Source organism: Tachypleus tridentatus, chromosome 10 (assembly GCF_004210375.1).
Source record: "Tachypleus tridentatus isolate NWPU-2018 chromosome 10, ASM421037v1, whole genome shotgun sequence".
NCBI lineage: Eukaryota > Metazoa > Arthropoda > Merostomata > Xiphosura > Limulidae > Tachypleus > Tachypleus tridentatus.
This window is the reverse complement of record NC_134834.1, coordinates 21,731,551-21,756,239: the sequence shown is the minus strand read 5'-3', so window position 1 is coordinate 21,756,239 and position 24,689 is coordinate 21,731,551. Positions and strand designations below refer to the sequence as shown.

General features: G+C 35.1%; 3 protein-coding genes across 8 annotated transcripts in view; 1 reads left to right on the top strand and 2 right to left on the bottom strand.

Annotated features, from left to right (window-relative positions):
• The window catches only part of LOC143228861 (mechanosensory protein 2-like), a 36,713-nt gene extending 24,290 nt beyond the window's left edge, over positions 1 to 12,423 (top strand). For 2 of the 6 annotated variants that reach the window (XM_076460264.1, XM_076460265.1), the window contains 7 exons: positions 1,604 to 1,707; positions 2,193 to 2,265; positions 5,235 to 5,317; positions 6,907 to 7,166; positions 7,444 to 7,522; positions 8,167 to 8,398; positions 12,189 to 12,423. In XM_076460264.1, the coding sequence (XP_076316379.1) occupies positions 1,604 to 1,707; positions 2,193 to 2,265; positions 5,235 to 5,317; positions 6,907 to 7,166; positions 7,444 to 7,522; positions 8,167 to 8,364 (797 nt within the window). In that variant the 3' untranslated portion in view covers positions 8,365 to 8,398; positions 12,189 to 12,423. Of the gene's footprint in view, positions 1 to 1,603; positions 1,708 to 2,192; positions 2,266 to 5,234; positions 5,318 to 6,906; positions 7,167 to 7,443; positions 7,523 to 8,166; positions 11,794 to 12,188 lie in introns of those variants that run through there. The other 4 variants (XR_013015484.1, XR_013015483.1, XM_076460263.1 and 1 more) reach the window with 4 other exon arrangements.
• A 1,891-nt stretch (positions 12,424 to 14,314) lies between these two features.
• Positions 14,315 to 18,078, bottom strand: LOC143228863 (uncharacterized). Its single transcript, XM_076460268.1, has 3 exons — positions 17,765 to 18,078; positions 17,513 to 17,655; positions 14,315 to 15,283 (listed from the first exon to the last, which is right to left on the bottom strand). The coding sequence occupies exons 2-3, from the start codon at positions 17,594 to 17,596 to the stop codon at positions 15,047 to 15,049; spliced, it is 321 nt and encodes a 106-aa protein (XP_076316383.1). The 5' UTR covers positions 17,597 to 17,655; positions 17,765 to 18,078; the 3' UTR covers positions 14,315 to 15,046.
• Positions 18,079 to 21,115: 3,037 nt separating this feature from the next.
• LOC143228860 (nose resistant to fluoxetine protein 6-like) overlaps positions 21,116 to 24,689 on the bottom strand; it is a 61,197-nt gene continuing 57,623 nt past the window's right edge. The window contains exons 9-10 of the mRNA XM_076460261.1: positions 21,568 to 22,366; positions 21,116 to 21,220 (exon numbers count right to left, since the gene is read on the bottom strand). Coding sequence (XP_076316376.1) covers positions 22,283 to 22,366 — 84 coding nt within the window. The 3' untranslated portion in view covers positions 21,116 to 21,220; positions 21,568 to 22,282. The remainder of the gene's footprint in view (positions 21,221 to 21,567; positions 22,367 to 24,689) is intronic.

The window sequence follows — 24,689 nt, the reverse complement described above, 5'->3', positions numbered from 1 at the left end:
AATCCCACTATTCGTTGGTAAAAGAGTAGCCCAAGAGTTGGCGGTGGGTGGTGATGATTAGCTGCCTTTCCTCTAGTCTTACACTGCTGAATTAGGGACGGCTAGCGCAGATAGCCCTCGAGTAGCTTTGCGAGAAATTCACAACAAAGAAACTAAATTTTTTTTACGATCAGCGTAAAACAGCGTGAAATTGTAAAAAAACAACGAACAAATATTGTTTATATATTATGTTAGAATATATTCTAAATAATTATAGGATTATCGCGATATCTGGTTATTCAGAAATCTTTATTTGTATGTCGGGTCTTGGACTAACAATCCCCATGTAGTACACAACCGTATTGCCGATGCCTGGTAATAGCGTAAATTCCCCAAACACAAAATAATTAACACACCTTATTCCATTAAGGGCGGTATAAATTGTGGGAAATCAATTCTATATTTTTGGTCGGAGTTTCTCGGAACATTGTAGATTACGAGTTGAGTTCTTTAACCCTAACACGATGCCAAGCCTGCCTCTGAACAATAATATTTGTGTAATATATATATGTGAATTTCCTGCAAGTTTGTTTTAAGTTTTTAGGTTTGTTTGTTTGCAGTTTCGTGCGAAGCTACATATTGTTTATCTGCGCTAACAGTTTCTAAATTAACAATTAAAGAGTAGAGTGAGGCTAGCTAATCTCCACCACCTACCGCCATCTCTTGGGCTACTCTTTTAACCAGGAATAGTGGGATTAGTTGATACATTATAACGCCCTTACGGCATAAGATCTGCAGTGCAACATTGACCATTTTCACCTATTAAAAAAAAGCCTAAAATATTAATGGAAGTCAATTTTGTGTACAGACTTAACTGTGCGCAACAAAAATCCATTATGAGTGTTTCTTTTTTTTTTTTTTTTGGACTGAATTTTGCAGAACAAAACAGGATCTCTCTTGAAAACAAATCTTATTCTCAGTGGTAATGGAAAAGTATATAAGTTTGGTTTCCCAAATTTGTAAATTTACCATTCTGTATTAGTTTTCTATAACATAAAAGGCGCCTCTATTATTTACATATTAAATCTTTTTTTTATGCAACTGGCGTTGCAAGAAGTAGACTGCACCGTATCTTTGAAACATTTCCAGCAATAAAATTCTCCCCCCCCTTTGGCATAGCGATGTGTCTGCGGACTCACGCAGCTAGAAACTGGGTTTCGATACCCGTGACGGGCATAGTACAGATATTCCATTGTGTAGCCTTGCGCTTAACTTCAAACAAACAAACATTTGCTGCAATAAAATGTTAAAATTCGATGTTCGATTCCCCGCGGTGAATAGAATGCAGATAGCGTATTGTGTAGCTTTGCGCTAAAATAACAATGCGATGTTAACTTTCAGTTTCTGGTTCAAGGTTTTTCTCAGTACCTATATATATATATATATATGTTTATTTTTTTTTGGAAGTTGTGTTTTTTATTTTATACGTTTATGCTCATGTTTAATGGTATAATTTATCACTGGCCGTTTATATTATAATTTTAGGTTTTATAACGAACTGTTTAAAACGAACAACGAATGATAAGGATTATTAATTACGAAATAATAATTAATTTTCTCACAGCTGAATCTGGCGAAAGCCCGGGAATTTGCGCCTACCTTTTGACAGGAGTGTCGGTGTTACTTATAATTGTCACTTTTCCATTTTCCTTCTTATTCTGTATCAAGGTAAGACATTCTTGAACTTACCAGGCATAGCAATCATAGCTTCATATTTATAGACCCGTGCTTATGTGTTTCCACAATAATTGCATTATTTAACCCAGCAGATGATATAAAATGAATAACCGCATTCATTAAAAACAGTCGTAAGAGCAATCTTTAACTGTACAATAAATGCAACGTTTATGAATGTTTTTAGAATAGTAATAACAGGTTTCGTAAATTTAAATAATATAATTACGGATCTTCAGGAATCAGATGTTATTAATACGTTCGAATTATCTAGAACTTTCAATGTATAACAAATACAAAACAAGTACTCGTCCATCTTGGTGCTATAAAAACTGCACTACCCCGCATCTTTGAAATACTTCCTTCAATAAAACGTTAAAATTCGGGGTTCGATTCCCCTCTGTGGAGTTTAGGTGTCTCTGATTACGGTGCTTTAAGGATGAACTTTCTTCATTTTTCATTCCTTTCTTAACTGGTAGGTTGTCCAGGAATACGAGAGAGCTGTGATATTTCGTCTGGGTAGACTTCTCAGGGGTGGAGCCAAAGGTCCGGGTAAGTGTTCAGTAATTTACAATAGGTCCTAAACTTTTCGTAGTGTTAGTGACTAGTACTTGTAATACCAAATCTAAGGTTTGGTTTGAATTTCGCGCAAAGCTACACGAGGGCTATCTGCGCTAGGCGTCCCTAATTTAGCAGCGTAAGACTGAAGGAAAGGCACCTAGTAATAATCACCCACCGCCAACCATCGGGCTACTCTTTTTATCAATGAATAACGGGATTGACTGAAATATTATAAAGCCTCAACAGCTGAAAGGGCGAGCATGTTTGGTGTGACGAAGATTCGAACCCGTGACCCTCAGATTGCGAATCAAACGCCTGAACCATTAGGTCATGCCGGGCCAGTTTATTTGTATTTAAGCATAAATCTATACAATGGATTATCTGTGCTGTGCTTAACACGAGTTTCGAAACGTGGTTTCTATCATTGTTAGTCCGCAGGCATCCTCTGTGCCATTGGGGCAAAGGGGACAAATGTTCTTTATAACATATAATGGGGGACTAATGTACAAACACAGCGATGAACCTAATTTGCTGAATTATTCGAGCGTTACGGACGATTGTTTTTCTCATAGCGAAGTGATATATAAGTGAAAGTACTCACACTGCTGAATAAAAATCATAAAAGGAACGAAATATGTAACGATATATTCGTGACCAAGCATAATAATATTTCTTTTTGTGTTACCATAACTCCTAGCGCAGCCTGGTGGTTAGGGTGCTAACTCGTAATCTGAGTGAGGGTAAGGAGCTCGAATTCTCGTCACCGAACTCGTTCAACGTAGCAACGTCAGATGTGACGTAAATCTCACTATTCGTTGGTGAAAAAGAGTAGATCGTGAGTTGGCGGCGGATGGTGTTGACCTGTTGCCTTACTTCTAGTCTATCACTGCTAAATTAGAGACGGCTAGCGCAGATAGCCCAGACGCAGCTTTTTGTAGAATTCAAAACAACCCAAACTAGGGTTACATAATGATTTTCAATATTTTATTTCTATTTTAGTTGTTGTTGTTTTTCCACAAGAGGGATTTAACATTCACAACGTGATTACGGTCTTCTGGTCACCTGATACGTTTTTGCTTTGCTTAACAAGTATTTTAGTAGAGTTTGTGGTTGTATTCATTTAATTCAGCTGCATGCTTTTGGATAAGTGTTTGTTGTATTTTAAGTAATAGAGGCTTTGCGTTTAGTGAAAACAGGACACTTGTCACGTGATTTCTTACAAAATTTGGCACCATGCCTAAAAGAATTACGAAACATTTCTTGTGAGAGTTAGGTCACGAGCGTGCCTGTGGTCTTTCACAGTGTACTGGAGTTACAATTAACTATATTGTTGGACACGGGCATGTGTTGCAGGATTTATTAACACGTAGAGGTTCACAAGGTTAAAGTTCACTGACATAAAATATACTTTCTATGAGGAAAGTTGGCTTCGTGGAGGTGCTTGGCACAAGAGCTGGTAGATGTGATACAGAAATAAAGGTCCGTTATATTCCCCATGTTAAGGGACGATTAAATTAAAACTTTGGCCTAAAGTGAGTCAAGGAACAGATCGAATGACGATTGCACCATTTGTCACATGACTAAAATGATTGGCTAAAAGTCGTTTATATTTGTTGTATTTTTTTTATAGGATACAAAGAAAAACTAACAATCACATTATTCTAGTTTTTTTCATAAGGTTACAAAGCTCAATATTTGAAAGGGAAGGTCGTGGTTAAGGCACTTGACTCGTAATCCGAGGTTCACGGGTTCGAATCCTCCTCACACCAAACATGCTCGCCCTTTCAGCCGTGGGGCGTTATAATGTTTTGGTTAATTCCACTATTCGTTGTTAAAAGCGTAGCCCAAGAGTTAGCGGTAGGTGGTGATGACTAGCTGCCTTCCCTCTAGTCTTACACTGCTAAATTAGGGACGGCTAGCACAGATAGCCCTCGAGTAGCTTTGTGCGAAATTCCAAAACAAACAAACATCACTGACGTCACACTTAATTCAAGAAGTCTCTGCCATGAAGATATGTTTACCGTAAGCATTAATTATTTACATCTAGTTTGCTATGTTGCTTTAATAATAATAATGTTATTATTCTATATCTTAAGACGTTATTACCAGTTTCAGTATAAATAACACAATGGTTATACGTAATATTAGTGGGATAGTTCAATTAAATAACTCAATGTATGTATTTAGTTTCATTCGTCTGGTTTCGCGTGTAACTCAATGTCTTTATTTAATAACACATGGCATTAAATAATTCAATGTGTGTATTTAGTTTCATTGACCTGGTTTCGCGTGTAACTCAATGTCTTTATTTAATAACACATGACATTAAATAATTCAATGTGTGTATTTAGTTTCATTCACCAGGTTTCACATGTAACTCAATGTCTTTATTTAATAACACCTGACATTAAATAACTCAATGTGTGTATTTAGTTTCATCGACCTGGTTTCGCATGTAACTCAATGTCTGTGTTTAGTTTCATTAACCTGGTTTCACCAAACACCTCAGTGGTTATAATTAGCATTTTATATCTATTCACCATCCGTTTGGTGGCACTAAATAATTTAGGTTTTCTACACAGTATCAAAGATGTCTATACATCAAGTAGTGCAATGATTATACTGAAGTCTCATCGACTTTACTTTAAGCAGTTTTAGGGCCCGCTCTCTTAAAGTACAACTATTCTGAACTCAGAACAGCTGTTTATGATTTTACACTTGTTATGTTTTCTCAACTAACATTCTCTTAATAACAATAACACTATAAAAGTATCATAAGGTAGACACGTACAATATCAAAATTCTTTATAGATAATACTGAACTGTATAAAAGCATGAGGTCATCCTATGGTTTTAGCTTTTCATTACGTTATGTTTTTAATTCTTCTCCGAGGGTCGCATTGCCCGAGGATCGATACTTTAGAAAAAAAAAGTTTTTATTTATTTATATTTATTTTCAGGAATTTTTTTCATTATTCCCTGCATCGACACGTATTGTAAAGTTGACCTCAGAACAGTGTCCTTCGATGTCCCACCACAGGAGGTGTGTAGGTCATAGGAATCTTTTTAATCTTGTCTTAATGTACTAAAATATATCAAATTACACGACATAGAAACTAGCGATATACTGGTTTCAGTTTTGTGTTTATACGTATAAGTAGTCTTAACTGTGCCAAATTACACGACATAGAAACTAGATATGTGCTGGTTATAGTTCTGTGTTATAAAACTAATTATGTGCCTGTTATAGGACTGTTTTATATATTTTGGTAAACTACAATCTGTGCAGGCTTTCGGTTTGTTCGATTACTAATGAATTTAAATGTTAGCCTTAGGCTGTTTTATGTTTTTCTTCGATTTGTATTTTAGACTCTTGGAGTAGGGTTTAGGCATGGCCAGGTAGTTAAGGTACTCGACTCGTAACCTGATGGTCGTGGGTTCGAATCTCCTTCGCACCATACATGCTCGCCCTTTCAGCTGTGGAGGCGTTATAATGTGACGGCCAATCCCACTACTCGTTGGTAAAAGAGTAGCCCAAGAGTTGACGATGGGTGGTGATGACTAGCTCCCTTCTCTCTAGTCTTACACTGTTAAATTAGGAACGGCTAGCGCAGATAGCCCTCGTGTAGCTTTGCGCGAAATTCTAAAACAAACAAAACATTTTATATAGCGAGTGGTTTAGGAAGTTGAGTTAGATTTGGTATAACTTTTAGACTAATATTTAAGTGTCACAAGCTCTTGGACATTTGAAACAGAGTAATTAACAAAATCATAACGCTTGTTTGAATTTCAGGAGTCCATTACTCTTTAAGAAATATATTAACTTAGCAAAACGTTAATTATAAAATCTGATGTACTTGGCATGGTATTATCCATAACACCTGGTATTCTTGGTAGAACATTATTCACAAAACAGGTACTCTTGGCATGGTATTATCCATAACACCTGGTATTCTTGGTAGAACGTTATTCACAAAACAGGTACTCTTGGCATGGTATTATCCATAACACCTGGTATTCTTGGTAGAACATTATTCACAAAACAGGTACTCTTGGCATGGTATTATCCATAACACCTGGTATTCTTGGTAGAACGTTATTCACAAAACAGGTACTCTTGGCATGGTATTATCCATAACACCTGGTATTCTTGGTAGAACATTATTCACAAAACAGGTACTCTTGGCATGGTATTATCCATAACACCTGGTATTCTTGGTAGAACATTATTCACAAAACAGGTACTCTTGGCATGACATTATCTATAACACCTGGTATTCTTGGAACATTATCCAGGTGTTCTTGGCATTAGGTTATCTATAACACCTGGTATTCTTGGTAGAACATTATCCAGGTGTTCTTGGCATTAGGTTATCTATAACACCTGGTATTCTTGGTAGAACATTATCCAGGTATTCTTGGCATTAGGTTATATATAACACCTGGCATTCTTGGTACACTATTATCCAGGTGTTCTTGGCATTAGGTTATCTATAACACCTGGTATTCTTGGTAGAACATTATCCAGGTGTTCTTGACATTAGGTTACGTATAACAGGCTATTAAATTGTAAATTGTAAGTTTAATATTTGGCTCAGAATTTATTTATTTTTTACCAATGTGTTTGTGCAGATTTTGTCGAAGGACTCTGTTACCGTAGCAGTCGATGCTGTCGTGTACTATCGTATTAGTAACGCTACTATATCTGTTACAAATGTTGAAGATTATGGTCGTTCAACACGCCTTCTAGCGGCAACTACACTTCGAAATGTTTTGGGAACAAAGAATTTGTCTGACATTCTTTCCGAAAGAGAGAGCATTAGTCACATAATGCAGGCTAGTCTGGACGAAGGTACTGACCCCTGGGGAGTAAAAGTTGAAAGAGTGGAAATGTGAGTAGTTCTTATGTACTGAATGCTTAAAACCAGAAATGTAACATTTACATAGCTAAAATATATGTAGTTGAACATTATTTTAATATATTAACAATAGTGTACACTAGATGGCAGGAATAATAGCATAACGATAGAAATGATATCCACAAATTACAAAATATTTCATCGAGAAATAAACAGGTTGCTCATTCGGCACGCTGATGTTTGTGAAAATCCATGTGTGTGTATCCAATATTTTATCCACAAAATCTGTCCTGTTTACATTCTTATACAGAAAAGACGTGCGCCTACCGGTGCAGCTACAACGAGCAATGGCCGCGGAAGCAGAAGCATCGAGAGAAGCGCGTGCCAAGGTAAGTTCAAGACGTGATTGGCTCTCGACTTTATGTTTTTTCCTGAAGCTTCAAGATGCTAGACTATTTTATTTTTCCTGGTAAGAGTAGCTTTCCTAATTCAATTCTTTGTTTATATATATATATGTAAAGATCAATACATGTCTGTGTTTATCTGTTCCTTATACGTTTTCACAATTCTTGATCAGTCAGCAGTAAACTTCATACAGTTATGTACGATGATATGAGAAATGGGGGATCCCATCTCATTTCATACCGAATTTCGAAATAACAACCCGTCAATCGTCACGACTTGATACAGTGATTCAGGATTTCACGAGGGAAGTTAGGAGGGGGAGAGGTCTCCCGCTGATACAGCGGCAAGTCTACGGATTTACAACCCTAAAATTAGGGGTTCGATTCCCCTCGGTGGACTCAGCAGATAGTCCAGTGTGGCTTTGCTATAAGAAAAACGCACACACGTGCGGGTGGTTCGATCCCCAACGTAATTATTGCACAATAATAGATTTCTTGAAAATAGTATGTTTTTCTTTTTAGTATTGGTACCTTTACGTATTTTTATTGCACATTTAATGATCATAAATATATATTGGTACAAGATTAATCGCGATTATTGACTGAAGCGAAACTGTTAACGTTTCTAGCTGATTGCTGCCGAGGGAGAACAGAAGGCATCGAGGGCTTTACGAGAAGCCTCCGAAGTAATTGCCGATTCGCCCTCTGCCCTTCAGCTTCGTTATCTCCAAACCCTGAACTCCATAGCTGCTGAAAAGAACTCCACTATTGTGTTCCCCATACCGCTGGAACTCTTCAAAGGTTTCTCCAAGAGAATGGAACACTAGTGTCATCGTGTGGAAGACGGGAATATTGTGATGTGTAAGTATATCAAATTCGAACTTCACATCACCAAGTTGATTGAACGTTATAAGTTTTTCTGTTGTAAATATTTCTTCAAAGGTTTTCTGTTTCTTATTACGATTCGTATTCTCTTCTTGTATGAACTGTTTCTATTGTATTCCTAAGTTTATTGACTTTTACACGATTTTTATATTTCTATTGTATGAAGGTGAATTTTCTTTCCTTTTCTATTTTTGAGGTGGTGAAAGTTGATGTTATAAGTATATTATGGCTTTGACGGTGAAGTTAACCAAACATTCATCCAAATGGATATCACTATAGATAACGAAGTACTTGTAATTTATTAAAATAAGGATGAAGCGAGCCAAACATTGATCCAAATCAATAGCACATAGATAATAAAGTACTTGTTACAGTAAGGATGAAACGAGCCAAACACTGATCCAAATCAATAGCACATAGATAATAAAGTACTTGTTACAGTAAGGATGAAACGAGCCAAACACTGATCCAAATCGATAGCACCATAGATGATGAAGTGCTTGTTACAGTAAGGAAGAAGCGAGCCAAACACTGATCCAAATCAATAGCACCATAGATGATGATGTACTTGTTATAGTAAGGATGAAGCGAGCCAAACATTAATTCAAATTAATAACATCACAGGTAATGAAGTATTTGTTACAGTAAGGATGAAACGAGCCAAACACTGATCCAAATCGATAGCACCATAGATGATGAAGTACTTGTTACAGTAAGGAAGAAGCGAGCCAAACACTGATCCAAATCAATAGCACCATAGATGATGATGTACTTGTTAGAGTAAGGAAGAAGCGAGCCAAACATTGATCCAAATCGATAGCACATAGATAATAAAGTACTTGTTACAGTAAGGATGAAGCGAGTCAAACATTGATCCAAATCGATAACACCATAGATCATGAAGTACTTGTATTTTATTAGAGTAAGACTAAAGAGAGCCAAACACTGATCCAAATCGATAGCACCATAGATGATGAAGTACTTGTTACAGTAAGGAAGAAGCGAGCCAAACACTGATCCAAATCAATAGCACCATAGATGATGATGTACTTGTTATAGTAAGGATGAAGCGAGCCAAACATTAATTCAAATTAATAACATCACAGGTAATGAAGTATTTGTTAGAGTAAGGAAGAAGCGAGCCAAACATTGATCCAAATCGATAGCACATAGATAATAAAGTACTTGTTACAGTAAGGAAGAAGCGAGCCAAACATTGATCCAAATCGATAACACCATAGGTTATGAAGTACTTGTATTTTATTAGAGTAAGACTAAAGAGAGCCAAACATTGATTCAAATAGATAGCACCATAGATGGTGAAGTACTTGTTACAGTAAGGATGAAACGAGCCAAACACTGATCCAAATCAATAGCACATAGATAATAAAGTACTTGTTACAGTAAGGATGAAGCGAGTCAAACATTGATCCAAATCGATAACACCATAGATCATGAAGTACTTGTATTTTATTAGAGTAAGACTAAAGGGAGCCAAACATTGATCGAAGTCGATAGCACCGTAGATAATGAAGTACCTTTCTGGAAACAGACCTTTAAGATACCCTATATATTCGATGAAACGACTCCAAAATGTTACAAGTTTTTTGTGTTTTTTTTTTAACTTCCGTTATAAGACGCCATACAAGAGTAACACCTAAATTTTTAGTTTTCATTAATTATTTTTTATTGATCTTTAACGACATCATTTTGGGTTGACTCAGTTCTCAGATGATCATTATAAGAACTATTACTTTTTGTGGTTACGTCGACAATGAAAAAAAGAGAGAACGTTCTGAAGAGGAGAGTTCATCTAATTGTCAGTTAGGTAAAGAGAAGAGTGCCTCTGGTTGTCACTTTAATTAAACGTTTCTGAGAGAAGAGTTCGTCTCATTGTCAGTTAGGTAAAGAGAAGAGTGCCTTTGGTTGTCACTTTAATTAAATGTTTCTGAGAGAAGAGTTCATCTAATTGTCAGTTAGGTAAAGAGAAGAGTGCCTCTGGTTGTCACTTTAATTAAATGTTTCTGAGAGAAGAGTTCATCTAATTGTCAGTTAGGTAAAGAGAAGAGTGTCTCTGGTTGTCACTTTAACTAAACGTTTCTGAGAGAAGAGTTCATCTAATTGTCAGTTAGGTAAAGAGAAGAGTGCCTCTGGTTGTCACTTTAATTAAATGTTTCTGAGAGAAGAGTCCATCTAATTGTCAGTTAGGTAAAGAGAAGAGTGCCTCTGGTTGTCACTTTAATTAAATGTTTCTGAGAGAAGAGTTCGTCTCATTGTCAGTTAGGTAAAGAGAAGAGTGCCTCTGGTTGTCACTTTAATTAAATGTTTCTGAGAGAAGAGTTCATCTAATTGTCAGTTAGGTAAAGAGAAGAGTGCCTCTGGTTGTCACTTTAATTAAATGTTTCTGAGAGAAGAGTTCATCTAATTGTCAGTTAGGTAAAGAGAAGAGTGCCTCTGGTTGTCACTTTAATTAAATGTTTCTGAGAGAAGAGTTCGTCTCATTGTCAGTTAGGTAAAGAGAAGAGTGCCTCTGGTTGTCACTTTAATTAAACGCTTCTGAGAGAAGAATTCATCTAATTGTCAGTTAGGTAAAGAGAAGAGTCTTCTGGTTGTCACTTTAATTAAATGTTTCTGAGAGAAGAGTTCATCTACTTGTCAGTTAGGTAAATACAAGAGTGCCTCTGGTTGTCACTTTAATTAAATGTTTCTGAGAGAAGAGTTCATCTAATTGTCAGTTAGTTAGAGAGAAGAGTGCCTTTGGTTGTCACTTTAATTAAAATTAACGTTTCTGAGTGAAGAGTTCATCTAATTGTCAGTTAGGTAAAGAGAAGAGTGCCTCTGATTGTTACTTTAATTAAACGTTTCTGAGAGAAGAGTTCGTCTAATTGTCAGTTAGGTAAAGAGAAGAGTGCCTCTGATTGTTACTTTAATTAAATGTTTCTGAGAGAAGAGTTCATCTAATTGTCAGTTAGTTTAATCGTTTTGGAGCAGAATGCATCGGTTTTTACATGTGTGACAAATAATATTTTTCTGTTTAATATATTTTATTTTTATTAACTTTACGTTGTTGGTACCAAGAGACTAATTTAGTTTCAAGCAACGACTTTTTAATTTTGATTAATAAGCCTTGCCATCATTCACAAGGAAATGAGGAGCGTAACGGGTTTACTACGTTTGTTCCAATTCAAAACAAACTAATTTCTGTTGATAAGCCTTTCTAAACAGAATGATTTTATTGTTAATATATCAGAACAAAGTTACTCTTTTATATGTGGTGAATAAAAAAACATATTTTTGTAAATTGCATTTCGTGTTTGTAAAACGTCTTTATATATAGGAAATAAAACAACCGACCACAAAGTTAGCCATAACTTGTGTTATCAAATACATTTTTATATAATAAAATAAAACAAACCGACCACGAGGTTAGCCATGATAACTTGTGTTACCATATACATTTTTATATAATAAAATAAAACAAACCGACCACGAGGTTAGCCATGATAACTTATGTTACCAAATACATTTTTATATATAATAAAATAAAACAAACCGACCTCAAGGTTAGCCATGGTAATTTGTGTTACCATATACATTTTGTATATAATAAAATAAAACAAACCGACCTCAAGGTTAGCCATGGTAACTTGTGTTACCATATACATCTTTTTCCATTTGGTATTTCTGATCAACTTAGACTATATCGTGGACAAGGTCATTGAAAACTATCCTGGAGATTTTACAGGTTCACACTTTTCTTTGATAGATTGTTTAGGCACAGCATTCATGATGAAACTTTGTGGAATACACGACAACTGTCTGTTGTGGAGACGCAAGTGCAGAAGACGAAAAGCGGAAGATTTTCGAAACATCGTCCTCCACACTTCATCAACTTCATACTTTATTAATAAGTTTCTTTAAAATCATCAAATATTTTATCTTTGACTTTTCTGAAGTAAAAGTGTACAATTAGATATTAAACGCAAGCGTAAATTATCGTGTTCTTCTATTTCAGTTTAATATTTATTGGTGATTGTGTAATCAGCATACAGCATAAATTCATTGTTTTGTTGAGTATTTTTAGTTAAAAAGTGACATCTAGCGTGGTGAATCATTGAGTGACAACATAGGGAACGAATGGGAATTTTGTTTTTATTGGAAATACGACTCTGAGAACGAGAGTGAGTATTTTGTAAATTATTTTTTGTATTGAATTACATTCCTGAGTAAAAAAAAAATATTTTTCAATAAATTAGGTCGGTAACAAGTATGAATTACCCTGCCGTAAAAAAATGAAATATATTTACATGCACCGTAAAGTGTTTGTTTGTTGGTAAACGCAAAGCTACACAGTTGCCCGTCTGTGCTGTGCCCACCACGAGTATCGAGACCAAATTTTTAGGAGTATGAATCCTCAGACTTACCACTGATCTACCAAGGAGGGGCAAGCATAGTAAAAAGAAAATGTCTTCCCTCGTTCTCATGTGAATTAGCTTTCGTTATATTTTTGTATCAAGAACCAATATAGTGTTTACAAAGTTTCTACTTTGCAGATCGATTGAGCACAAAATTGGGCCAAATAATAATTTACGAAAATGTGTGTGTGTCAAACTGAAACCGGTTTTCCTATTAAATAATGAAGCATCTTGCAAATTAAAACTTTGACAGACAAATCAAATGTATTGTTACATATTGTTACACGAATACATATTATCAAGTCTACTTCTTGCTATCGGTTTCCGTCATCCACGACATGTCAGGTTTTACAACTTTAAATGTAAACGCTTTAGCATCGTGTGTTGCAATACTGAATGTGTACTCTATATGTACAAGTAGGGTAAAAAGTGACCATACGGTTGAATTTCTAATGTCCTACTCTGAAACAAACAACAGTTAAATTGCTGTAAAATGGTTTCGTAATAATTTCTTTAATATCAGTTCTATATTAATTTTAACCCCACCGTGCAAATACATATATGGTATGTAGGTACAAAAAACGCATACGTTAGTGTAAGAAGAAAAACATGTACTCTGAAACTTAACTGTATGCTTTGGTATTCATACAAGTATGATATAGTTTAAACTAACTAATATTAACATATTTGTCATAGCAGTTTTTCTTGAAGTTTTTATTTCACAAATTTATTAAGTTGTTTTTGATTAATCGTGTGTTTTATGAGACGTTCCCAGATACGCATAACGTTCAGGTTACAAGTGGTATATAAAGTTCTGATGACATTGGATTTAGATACTGTGGACTGCGGGTTTGGGAGCTAGGTATGTTTGATCTTTGAACTTTAAGATCAGAAGTTACATTATTTATTTATCAGGATGGCGACCTTTCAGAGTTAGACACGTTGATTCGTGGCTATAGCGAGTATCTACATCAAAGATGGAACCATTCAGTGTTAGACATGTTGATTCGTGGCTATATTGGGTCTTGACATCAAAGATGGCGCTTTTCAGTCGCTATATTGAGCGACCGCATTAACAATACTACATATATAATCTAATTAATCACCATCTAGAAGCTTCAGTTTCGCGTTATTATGGCATAAAACACCTTTAGTATATGTGGAGCTTTCAAACGACCACTTGTAACCGTAATGCTCTCAAGCAGAGGAACAAGTCCTCCCAACCTGGTTTTACGACTGACTAATCAGCTTTATGAGTTTATTACTTACCTTAAACAATCTCCACACGTGGAGACGAGTGGAAAGGTCCTCACTCCCTCATACGAACTGCACTACACAATGAATCGGTAAAGAACCATCCCTGACTCTCAGACAAGCGAGTGTATAGATACACTGCCGTGTCAAGATATAGTACACTGGTATAATAATAATATCTATGAGAGCTACTCCAGGTGATCGCCAGATTAAAGACAAAATATAAACTGTCCCCAAGTTTATTTGACGAGACTTTTGCTTGCATCAAGGACATTCAATACATGTCTTTTTTCTTGTGTCTGCTTTGATCTATAGGGCAACCAATGGTATATACATATTTAATATAGTATTTTTATGAGTTATTTATTTCTTAATGAAGGAATATTAATCCTAAATTCTATAAAGTGATTATATTTTAAAGTCTCTCCAGTATTCACTTCGAAACATGCCTGAAGCTAATGTTAAGGTTATACGAGAGTTTTATCCAAAATCACCCTAACATCTTACACTTCCCATTCAGTTATAAAAATGCATTAATTAATATATTTATAACCTAAAAGAACTGTTATATAATGGTTGAATATTTATCAGACATTTTACATTGTACTTTGGAATAACCTATCTTAACTGAAGGATTGGCATGCTATTGGTAGAATAATCTTTCCTAACTGACATACTATTGGTTGAATCATCTTTCATAACTGACATACTATTGGTTGAATCATCTTTCATAACTGACATACTATTGGTTGAATCGTCTTTCCTAACTGATTGACTGATATGCTATTGGTAGGATCATCTTTTCTAATTCACTGACTCACATGTTATTGGTAGGGGACATCTTACCCATATGTAAAGAAAACTGAATGAGGCAATATTTCATTTTGTGATGCCAAGCAGGTGTTCTAACAGCAAATTTTGATACATTTACCAAAATTGCAAATTTTATAAATCTTCATAACTTTGAGACAATTTCAACATCGCTAGAACGTCGGTTTTCAGTGATTGGTGCTAAATCATTTCCGTTGAGTTCACTAACTTGTTTAACCAATGAGCCGTTTGAAACGGGTTTCGAAGGTTTCGGCTGTGGAAGAATGAAACGTTCCAGTTTGGTGAAAGGAATTTCCAGAATAAGGTGGCCAATAAAAGCAAGTCCCATTGATATCACGAGGTAGACCAGAAACTTGCAGGCCTAAAGAAAAACATATTACAAAATAATTTACTTTAAAGGTAGCATTACACCAGAACACTACACTTCATGTCATTAAAAACGTTTTCGGAACAAACTGTTGTGACATCGTTAAGGTATGAAAAGATGCTATTACACTTTTGCTATTTATAATTAAATTAGTTATCTGATGTATATCTGTTTGTTGTTGAATAGGGATCTACACAATGGGCTATCTGTGCTGTGCCCACTACGGGTAATAAAATATGATTTTTGTGTTACAAACATTCAGTTTAGAGGGCATGGATATGATACGTTCCTTAGTGTTCTTACATTATCGAGTCCACTAATATAAAAGTTATGCCTGTGAGTAAACATACGACATTCTTTTGTTCTCGTAATGAACAAACCACGTATTAACTATTTGTAAACACTACTATTTTTATCTATTTAATACTTTCTTAGCACTAATTTTTCACCTAGAACTGTGACTCCTCTCTGGTTGTGTTGATTCAAATATGAAACGTTCAATCAGAATTATGTGAAACAAAGACATTAACTCATATCTGAAAACTACGGTTTGAATTTGAATAAGTTCTTCGAAAGTTTGGTTTCTCAGAATTTTCCTGTAGACCTAAGCATAGTTGAGCATAACCCACCCTAATTTCGATACTGTTGAGCTTATGGACTAGAGGTAAGGCACCCACTGGCACCCCTAGAACAGTAAGATTTGATCGTTTTTTTATATGCGTGTCCGACCCCAAGGTGCTATGAATACTCGGATTCACCAGGCCACGCTCGGACCTTTTTTAAAATATTTCATGGAATAAAGTTTACTCATTTAGTTACGTGTTAGAGCCGGTAGGTAGGGCACTCGACTAGCAATCTGAAGGTCGTGAATTCGAATCCCCGTCACACCAAACATGCTAACCTTTTCAGCCACGGATGCGTTATAATTTTATGGTCAATACCATTGTCCGTTTGTTAAAGAGTAGCATAAGAATTGGCGGTGGGTGGTGATGACTGGCTGCCTTCCCTATAGTCTTACACTGATAAATTAGGTGTTATATTTGAAAACGGCTGGTATGGGTAGAGAAGGCACTAATAGAGAAGCGAACAACGTTTCGATCTTCTTAGGTCATTGTGAACCTGACGATGACCGAAGAAGGTCGAAACGTTGTTCGCTTCTCTATTAGTGCTCTCTCTACCCATACCAGCCGATTTTAAATATATAATTTTCTCTACAAGTGGGTTTTCTCGTCATCACGGATTGATAAATTAGGGACGTCTAGCGCAGATAGCCCTCCCTCGATCTTCAGATTGCGAGTCGGGCGTCGTAACCAACTGGCCATGCTGGGTCTGCTGTCGATTACCTATATTTCTTCAAGTGTGTCTTTCAAAATTAGTGATGGCTACACAGTTAGATCTGTGTTGGATTTGCGCGAAATTTAATAAACAAACAATCTTATTTGGAATAGACATCTACTTTCCTTAAAACAAGAGTAGAAAACATAGGGCTAAAAACGTAACACTGGGCTAGAATTTGTGTATGTGTCATGACAGGCCATTTCGTGTGAAATTTTTACGATTATCAAATATTTTGATCTTCAAATCTAATTGCATATTTGACGTTGAGTTGTAAGATATTTGTGTTGTTCTACCGAAACCTAAACCACAATATTGTTCACTAAACCAACGGATTCTATGTGTTGTTGCTCACTTTTCGTTTCCGAGTAATATCTGCTTTGTCCACTGCGAGAATCGAACCTTAGCATTTTAAGTCCGTACGTTTTCTGCCGTCCAATACTGTGTTCTATGACATTCCTTAAGTGACTAGAATCTGTATAAATAAACATTTAATATTTGTGAAAATAAACTCGAATTACTCAAGACGTGTGAAAAACATCTCAAATGTTCTCACCAAGTAAAGAAAATATTTTTGATATCAGTCAGGCTGAATATTTTACGTGAATTTAGTGTGTTTGTTTTAGCGCAAAGTCACACTGGGGTATTTGCTTTGTACACTGTGAGAATGGAACTTTAGCATTGTAAGTCCTTAAACGTACCTCTGACACAAGGTACCGTTAAGTTAGATTTTAAAACAGATTATATTAAATGTCCTAAGATTTAGCGCTATAAGCCCTCAGACTTACTGCTGAGCCACCAGGGGGCGGGGTGCAGCTTTGAGTCATTTGTTAAGATAACATGTTCTAAATCTTTGAAGGTAATTTATTTAATATAATTGCTTCTTACCTGTTCAAACTGACTAAATAGCTGCCTTTCTTTCCACGAACCTACAACGACGAATATTACCAAAAGGTGCAGTAAATAAGTCATATAGGTAAGTCGGCCAAGGACTACAAAAGGTTTCCACGATAAGAAGGCGTTCACAGGACCTGATAAAATATCAATTATGCATGACTAATACACAGATTCGGCTAATAAACACATATAATTCAAACTCAGAGGAACGGTAAAACTATTTCATTCGATATCTTCAGTTACCTGCGTACTTTAGTGTTGTTTGCAGTATTGTAGATAGCAAGTAATGAGAATACCGGTTATTGCTGTTGAAAATGTAATACACCACTCTCCGGATGTTTGAGACTACCAATCAGAGAAATGCGTTTTTAATTTTCTGTCGAGCCCTAGAAACCAACAAGCACAAACTCTGAGAAAATTTCAAGGCGTTATTTTTACACGAAAACACTAATTCCTGTATTCATCGACACAAACAACTGACTTTGTTGCCATAGCCTTTAACTGGCAAGATGTTACAAGATTCAACAACACATTTGTAGAATCGTTAGAAAAAAAAAAAAAAGTGTAGTAACAATATTATATCGTTTAAAGCGCCATCTAACGGAAATATAGTACTTTTTAATAAATATTTAAGTTATCAGTAAAATATTGATACATAATTTGAGAGAAATATAATATCATAAAAACATGTGCATGTAATTAAACAAATAAACTGCAAATTTTGATGTGCACCCAGGCTATATATCAAGAGTACCGATATCAGTGTTGTGCTTGGTGCGACAGGTGAAATGGTTGAACCTATAAAATATTTTTTTAAGGGATGAATAATACGCTTCAAACAGTAAACTCCACTTAGGTAGCTTTGGCAGTAAGATTTTTAGTAAATCTCTAAAAGTAATAATTAAACATTGTTTAAACCTAACTCGCATAGGGGTGAGGAACCTTGTAAAAAGAGAAGTTGATAGAGTAGCGAGGGAATCGAGAAAATCGGGAAAAGGACATTCGGAGCGAAACATGTTAAATAATAGTTTCAAAGACAACTCTGTCAGATTTAAAGAACCAATAACCAATTTAGTTGCTACAATTCTAATGTTAAAAGTATCAGAAACAGAACGGATAACCACAAATGAGGATATGGTTGCTGGAACTGGAGAAGATAAACAGTTTGTATTATTTTGAACACAGAGCTACACAATGGACTATTTTTACTTTGTCCACTACGAGTATTGAAACTAGATTTTTTTACGACAGTAAGTCTGTGTAGGCAATATTAATTGTTGCAGAAATATGTTTTATGTTCTGCTACATGCTGAGAAGTAATATTTTAGTTCCGTATATTCTGAAAGTCATTTAGTGAATTGATATAACGAGTCAATAGATGATGTGGAAACAAATTAAAACACCTTGTTTTTAATTCGAGATAGACATGTTTCTAAAAAAGAAAACAACAACAACAGAGAATACAAAACCTAACTGATATTATTAAATACATAGAGAAGAAAACTAGTGACAAATGTCTTATGTTTAAGTTTACAGACAGGATGGAAATTTGCAGTTACATAGTAGCAGCAATGATTTGAGTAAGAAAATAAATTATGAAATTCGAAATGGCTTACGAAGAGCCTATTGGTAACACTAATAGAAGAATATATTCAAAATTACAACCGTACGCTCTATGTACTAGCTTGTATTTTTGTTTTCTTCAATTGGTAAATTCCAAGCATAATTTAACGAGACCAGTCCATTGTTCTGAATTATATATGAAGGTCTGATATTGAATGGTAATTACTAAGTCAAAGTAACACAGTGAGATGTCTGTAAATGTGTGCCCTGCCCTTAACGGGCATCGCAACTCGAGTTTTAGCGTTGTAAGCTGGTGACTGACCGCTGAGCCAATAGGGGCTATACACGAAAGACGATTATATTTCTTTGCTATTATGTTAATTAGCTTTCCTCAGTGAGTCTCCGGTTGTATTTAAGTTCCAAGTTCTTAAGTGACTTTATTTTCTGTTTTCACTTATATTCGATTTATTTAGAAACAAAATTCGACGATCACTTATTCACATTTCATTATTTTTGTCAATATTCCATAAACGCTGCTTTCCTTTTTTTAAATTATGGACATTAAATTATGTATGCTTTTATGTTTATTTGTTTGAGGTAAATATAGGTTACTGCACTTCAATCAATCCGATATAATTTGACTAAGTCACACAGATAAATCTAAAGCAAATTACTCCGTTAGTGTAATGTTTTAATACGTGGGTGTATTTTTCATATTAAAATATTCAAATAAATATTGATATGACAAAAGACAAAAATTACAGACACGGTATCTAATGCAGGTGTAAGAGACGTATTAGTGTTTCACGTACCTCCATAGCCGTTCACAGAAGCAAAGGTTATCCAAGCCAAGCCTAAGGCGAATACAGATCTATGAACAGATGCGTAAAGAAGTCCAATAACTACATTTGGTGTAACACCGTTTATCCAGTCATAAGCTCAAATATCACTGCTGCGCATGAAATCGTAGTGACTATCCATCCCATAATGACAGTAGCCTAAGGAAAATAATTGTTAGTGCTGAAAACTTGTCTTTAATATATGATGTTTAATCGTGAATACGTAATCTAAAGACGGCCTGTATGGGTATTAGCACTTTAATTAAAATAAGGTCTAAACACTGTTCTGTACCTTAAAAATATATTTTTATTTCAAGAGGGTTTCTCGTCATTACCAGCTGTATTGGTAGACTGCGTAACGTCTATGTTCTTATACAAAGACTTCAGTGCTTTTCGGGGACATAAGAAAAAAAAATGTTTATGGCTGTGTGATGCATAACAAAAACATTTCAACTAATTTACAACATTTTACTAATAGAATATTTTTACCTCTTTGTTATCGTTTCATTGTTAGTTAAAAGTTTATTCTAATATACTTTTTCGTTTTCCATGACCAGCAACTACAAAGTTTCAAATATGAAATGAATAATTTTAATTTTCAATCTGCATCTCTCTCTACGTTTAACTACGCCATAGACAAATAAGCATCTTAGTTACCTGTTTATTCAGCATTTGAGAACAGATATTTAGATTTTGGAATACATGTTAAACCCTGTTGAGGGTATAAACATTATTCTATCTCATTGTGAGGGAAGTAATTTTCATTATTGTACTTTTCCATTCATTTCTGAATCATATCAAGGAGTACAAATGAATAATACAGAAAAACGAGCGACCAGACAGATCGAGCTATAAACATGGATCTTCTAATTCGTATTGCATGAGTTTTGTAACTCTTGCCTTCAGATTCATTACTTTTACTAATTAAACCCAAGTCTACACATTTTAAGTAGCATCAAGATTAAGCCTAAGTCATTACACTGTTAACTTGCGTCAACATTAAGCCTAAGTCGATACACTTTAACTAGCGTCAACATTAAGCCTAAGTCGATACGCTTATAACTAGCATCAATATTAAGCCTAAGTCGACACACTTTTAAATAACATCAAGATTAAGCCTAAATTACATATTTTTAAATAGCATGAATTCTAAGTCTAACTTTTTAATTTACTCACGGGTTTCATCTTGACATTTTTATATTTCAGCAATATATAGCCCATAGTCAATCCAATACAGTATGGACTCAAATGGATGTAAGGCATATAATGAATGTAGTCGTTCATATCTCTTACTCTTCTGAAATCGTCAGAGAAGAATTATTAATTTTAAACAAAAGTGATATATCATTTTAAAGGTTTTTATAAGTTGCAAACTTTATAAGAATCGAAAGTCATTAGGTTTTAGCTGTTAAATTATATTTATGGCATTTCATACGCTTTTCTGGTCGGTCTTAAAAACGAAACAAATTAAAGCTAATTTAAACCTACAGCTTCAATACTTCACTGCTACTTTGTTTTAAAAACTTACATTAAAATATAACAGATTATTCAGTTATGCCTGTTATATTTTTAAGTGCTGAAAAAAGTAGAAACTTTGGAAATGGCATAAAACTATTCATAAATTGAATTACAGCTGAATCTTACTCAACGTCGAAAAACACTATCGATGGGGTAAAGTCCATCCAGTATGTGACTGCTCCAACACTAATACAAGATGCTAATACACCGAATATAGTAAGGCACATTCCAATTCGAGGCCACCTGTAAGTAATATACAAATAACTGGCTTCATTAGTAAAACTTTACACTGCAAGTTTCTCCAAACATGTTTTGCATAAATTTTATGAATCGGGAAATATATGACAAGCGTTGTCTGGCATATCGTTCGCACGTAGATTATTGTGGACTTATTAATCTGTTTAGTCACAAATAACGAAATAGAAGACAAGTGTTGTCTAGCGTTTCGTTCACATATACATTATTATAATTCATAAATGTATTTAATCACAGTTTCAAAAATAATACGAATAATAACCACCGATATACATAAAAATATAAACTTATATAAGTAGTAAAAAGTAACAATATTTATATTTATAATTTATTGTTTAATATCATACTCTCATTAAACGTCTTACACTGTTGTTGTTCTTGGATTTAGACTAAAGCTACACTAGGCTATCTGTTATGTACATCGCAGGGAATCGAACCTCGATATTTACTGCCGACCCTCTTGGGGAACAAATGTCCTGAGATAATACTTGTATTACAACGTTATTCTAATATTATAAATACGTATAACCACTTTTTATTAAACCGCACCTTGTATGAAAGATGCATGATCACACACAGACATATCTCACCTGTAGAAAGAAACAAGAACGATTGGTGATATCAGATATAGTTGCATATCAGCTGCCAGATACCAATATGGTGTAATACACTGAAATAAAAATTAAATATCATTAGATAAGCTTAATGCATATCAATGTTCAGAATGATACATGACACATGATTCTAATTTATTCAAATACAAATAATATATTTCTCTGACTGCCTTAAATTATCGAATGTAGTATTGTCATTTTATTTTTACCTGCTGGATGACTCTTTCTTTCTTTTTTTTCTCGTCACTATAACTTATTGTAAATATTGTATCAAATATTGGCATTTTCGAATGGATGCTCTAAGGCCAATAAAAGCTACTTCGTAAAATATGGAAACCATATTGATAGTTAACCAATCTCTCAACCGAAGAAACAACAGAACCGCAATTAAATAATACTTTAACTTTATTAATACGTTAATAGGTTGGTTTCATTGAAAATATATCACTAGATAAAATCGGAAACCATAATTATCTCCAAATCCATAGTGGGCTGACCCCATTTAGCCGAAAAGACATTCATCAGAGAGTAAGGATTCCTCTGACATGAATAAAGTAGGTAAAGATATGATGGATCCGATCCAGTTCTCCAGGCATTTGAACAACTAGCTTTCTAGCATTGGAGAGTTGGGTAGGATGTTGGAGTGAATGGGTGAAGATGTTATGGATCCGATTCATTTTCTCAGGCAGTTAAGCATCAAGTTTTCTAACATCACTTAGTGGATTAAGTTGTTGATGCACATGGGTAAAATATGATTGACTCTATCCTATTCCTTGGTCAGTTCAAGGAATTGTTTTTTAACATGGTGTGGTATGTTAATAATTTGATGAACATGGCTTTCAAGGGCATGTTAGTGGTATGTTAATAATTATATATTGTGATTTCTTATTGGTGGAAACATTAAACCTACTAAGTACAGAAAGAGGAAATACACACAGGTAATTCTGATTAAAAAAACATTTAAACGAGCTTTGCGATATGTGACAAAATTCAAAACTGAATCAGGTCCACCAAAATTGTGTTCTTGATATCATCCCTGATAATCGTTCCACCTGTGGTACTATAATTCATACTAAAGTCCACGCGCAGTAGACGTAGCAAACCTAATGATTTCACTGTTCAGGAACACAACGAAGCACAGCTTGACCTTTACGATATAGTTAGAAAACACAGAGAACATAGCTTAACCTCTACGATTTATTTATAGAACACAATGAAACATAGCTTAACCTTTACGATATAATTAGATAACACAAAAAAGCATAGCTTAACCTCTACGATCTATTTAGAGAACACAAAGAAACATAGCTTGACCTCTGCGATCTATTTATAGAACACAACGAAGCATAGCTTAATCTTTAAGATATAATTAGAGAACACAACGAAGCATAGCTTAACCTCTAAGATCTAGTTAGAGAACACAAAGAATAATAGCTTGACCTCTACAATCTAGTTCACTTATTCAATGTGCAGACGAGATACATTATGGACCTTAACACACATAAACTGAGTTGTCCACCTGGTTTTTCGTGTTTGGGAAGTTTCCAATACTTTGAAAGGACAAACTTCATTTAGTTAAAATGCTCGTCCGTCCTTTCAAAGTATTGGAAACTTCCCAAACACGAAAAACCAGTTGGACAACTCAGTTTATGTGTGTTAAGGTCCATAATGTATCTCGTCTGCACATTGAATAAATGAACTAGATTGTAGAGATCAAGCTATTGTCTTTATATTGTTTTTTATCAGGAAGAACAGCATGTGTAAAATGTGCCAAAACGTTCGTCGTATTTTCTCAAACAAGATACGTGAAACGGGCCCGTAATTGATAATAAATATACTAATTATGTTCAGGCCTGGCATGGCCTAGCGCGTTAAGGCGTGCGCTTCGTAATCTGAGGGTCGCGGGTTCGCGCCCGACTCGCGCCAAACATGCTCACCCTCCCAGCCGTGGGGGCGTTATAATGTTTCGGTCAATCCCACTTTTCGTTGGTAAAAGAGTAGCCCAAGAGTTGGCGGTGGGTGGTGATGACTAGCTGCCTTCCCTCTAGTCTTACACTGCTAAATTAGGGACGGCTAGCACAGATAGCCCTCAAGTAGCTTTGTGCGAAATTCCAAAAAAAAAAAAAAATTATGTTCAACTGTGCATATCATACGCATCCTATACATAACGTCACAAACTTCTGGTGAGAGAAATGTAATTCCATTTTGGATGGAAAATCATAACATGCAAAGCGTGCTGATAATTATCCATTTTTTTCAGAAGAAGATGATGAATAGCATCTGTACAATTAACTGCCACTATAACAATGTTAAACCACCAAATCCGTCCTTTTATAAAATATCTGCAGGCCCAGTTGATTCGGGCCCGGCATGGCCAGG